The sequence below is a fragment of the Engraulis encrasicolus genome, chromosome 5 (assembly GCF_034702125.1).
Source record: "Engraulis encrasicolus isolate BLACKSEA-1 chromosome 5, IST_EnEncr_1.0, whole genome shotgun sequence".
NCBI lineage: Eukaryota > Metazoa > Chordata > Actinopteri > Clupeiformes > Engraulidae > Engraulis > Engraulis encrasicolus.
Window position 1 is genome coordinate 43,833,604 of NC_085861.1, and position 3,172 is coordinate 43,836,775.

Genomic DNA, 3,172 nt, shown 5'->3' on the forward strand with positions numbered 1-3,172 from the left:
GTGTATCTGGTGTGAGAACTGACTGCAGCACTTTGTTGGTCCTCCTGAAAACAGCTTGTGAGTGTAGACCACCATGAAGCCAGAACTAATGCGCTTACTGCGATAAAGCCTTGAACCGGTTGCACATAAAGATGTGGAATAGTGTTCCACTCCACAGTGAGGTCATCTTAGGTCAGCCAGCCCTCCTCAACACATCTCATACACTTTATAATCTTGTTAAAAACTATTACAATTTTATAAAATGTATGGGTTGATAATGTTTTCATTGCTTGATTTGTGGAAATAACTCTGGTATTGTGGAATGGAATTAACTGTAATTCTGATATTTGGAACAACTTCAGACTGACCCTTCCCTTTGCCTCTTCACAGACAGCATCGGAGCCGACACCGAGGAGCGATTGGTGGAGCACCTCCTGAATCCCGCCCACTACAACAAACTGATCCGCCCGGCCACCAATGGCTCGGAGCTGGTGACGGTGCAGTTCATGTTGTCATTGGCCCAGCTCATCAGTGTGGTAAAGAGACCCGACTTCATCATCATCATCATCATAATCATCATCATCATCATCATAATCATCATCGCGTGTCATGTCATCTAGCCACCCACACACCACTTGTACACATCGTATCACATTTATATCATTGGGATTCATAACCCTCACATCAGCAGACATTGTGACAGTTACTACCTATGATTCATTATTTAACCTTGTAAATGCACACTGTTCCAAATATGTTGGCCTGTATTGAGGCTTCATAACTTGAATGCTTGTATTGCCACTGCTTGTGCCCTTAGTAACACAGGTGACTGCACAAATCAGCTAAGTACTTCAAGCCAAGTCAAGTCGGTTTTATTGTCAATTTCTTTACATGCACCTTTCATACAAATAATTTGAAATTATGTTTCTTACTTTCCCACACAGACATAGACATACTGTAGGCATGAACATAGACAGTATAGACATAGACAGTACACATTCAGACATTTTAAGAGCAAGACTGGACATTTCTGTTGTGGACTGGACTGTTGTGCATTTCCAAAAGTCCAATTGTGACAATCTGACATAGTAATAATACCATTGTAAAAAATATATATTTAAGTAAGTAATTTGTATTCATGGGAATATGATCATTTGTATGCTGAGGATTTCCATTATGTGGCTTATGTGGCAATTATAAGCTCTTATCTGTACAACAAAAGCAACCAAAAGCAACACCAAAAGCAAAAGCAATCAGTGCAATTGAAGCCTTTGTTTCTCTATGCAGGGCTGTTTAATTTTGTGAATTTGAGACAAGACGTAATGTGTGGTGGAGGAGCTCATAGGGGATGAGTGACAGCTATTAGCTCATCTGTCTCCGCCTTCCAGGTGATTTATACCTGTCTGGTGGCTCATGTGTCATGTGCGTGATCATCACCCATCCTCCTGACTCTCTTCCTCCTCCTCCTCCTCCTTCTCCTCCTCTTATTTCGCCATTTTATAGTAGTGTCCCTACTCTCTAATTCCCTTCGTAGGCCACCAGAGACTCTTCATCTTCCAGTGTCACTGTGTCAGTGTTCATCATGACACTTTCATAATTACCTATACAGTTCAATCAAATAGAATCTTATACATACAATATAGACATACATACATGGGTTTTAAATTAACACCAGTCAACTGCTGGTAACATTTCAGTTTGGCTGGTGGAAAAGGCCAACTTCTTAGCCACTTCGACCCATTATTAGTGAGTATGTGTTTGGATAGTGCAATCAGTATCTACTAGCCATTTTGGCTGCTGATGTCAAAAGTTAATTTAGAGCCCTGCATACATATACAGTCCCAGGAAAAAGTTTGTACACCCTTTGAAATTTCTTACCTTTCTGTCAAATTTGGTCATAAAACATGGTCTGATCTTCCCGGAAATCGCAAGAAGGAACAACCAGAGTCTGCTTTAATTAATTCAACCCAAACATTTACAAGTTTTCATATTTTCATTGGCCATAAGATGTAAACATTCACAGGACAGCAAGGCATAAGTAAGTACACCTTTGCATTCAATAGGTTTTAACCCTAAGTTAGTCGCTATAACCTCAACCAGATGTTTCCTGTAGTTGCAGATCAGATTAAGAAAACAATCTGGATGTATCTGGTCTCCCTCTTCTTTAGAAAACTGCCTCTCGTCAGCAAGGTTTGTGGGATGTCTGGAGTGCATAGCTTTCTTGACTTCATGCCATATAATCTCAATTGTTTTTTGTCAGGGCTTTGACTGGGCTATTCCAGAATGTGTATTTCTATTATGAAGCCATTCTGAAGTCGATTTGCTTCTAAAGTATGGGTTGTTGTCACATTTCAGCACCCATCCTCTTGTGTGCTTCAACTGTGTGACAGACTACCTCACTTTTTTTCTGTAAAATATCTCGATAAACTTCTGAGTTCATTGTTCCACTGATGATAGCAAACGCAAAAGGGCCTGAGGCAGCAAAGTAGCCGCATATAATGATGCTCCCGCCACCATACTCAAAGGCGGAGATGATGTTTTGGTGAAGGTGTGGTTCTCCAGTTCTCCTCCAAACATGACATTGTGTGTTCCCCTGAACAATTCAACTTTGGTTTCAACGTTGGTCTACAGAATATTTTGCAGTAATTCTATGAAGCATATAAATGCTTTTTCGCAAACCTCAAAGGTGCAGCAATATTTTTTTTGGACAGAAACCCCATTGATTTTAGATTGGCAGAATGAATCCCATTTTTAGCTATTCTTGGTTACATCTCCTCTTCTGAGTATGGTGGTGGGAGCATCATTATATGCGGCTACCTTGCTGCCTCAGGCCCTTGACAATTTGCTATTATCAGTGGAACAATGAACTCAAGTTTATTGTGATATTTTACAGAAAAAACGTGAGGAAGTCTGTCACACAGTTGAAGCACACAAGAGTATGGGTCCGGAAGTGTGACAACAACCCATACTTTAGAAGCAAATCGACTTTAGAATGGCTTCATAATAATGAAATACACATTCTGAAATAGCCCAGTCAAAGCCCTGATTACAAACAATTGAGATTCAATGGCATGAAGTCAAGAAAGCTATGCACTCCAGACATCCCAGAAACCTTGCTGATGAGAGGCAGTTCTCTAAAGAAGAGGGAGACAAGATACAAACAGATTGTTTTTTTTAATCTGATCTGCAACTA

At 40.3% G+C, this 3,172-nt stretch overlaps 1 protein-coding gene across 1 annotated transcript in view; it reads left to right on the forward strand.

The window, feature by feature from the left end:
• Window positions 1–470: 470 nt before the first annotated feature.
• Window positions 471–3,172, forward strand: part of chrnb2 (cholinergic receptor, nicotinic, beta 2) — a 29,828-nt gene continuing 27,126 nt past the window's right edge. The window contains exon 1 of the mRNA XM_063198256.1: window positions 471–515. Within this exon, the coding sequence (XP_063054326.1) occupies window positions 486–515 (30 nt within the window). The 5' untranslated portion in view covers window positions 471–485. The remainder of the gene's footprint in view (window positions 516–3,172) is intronic.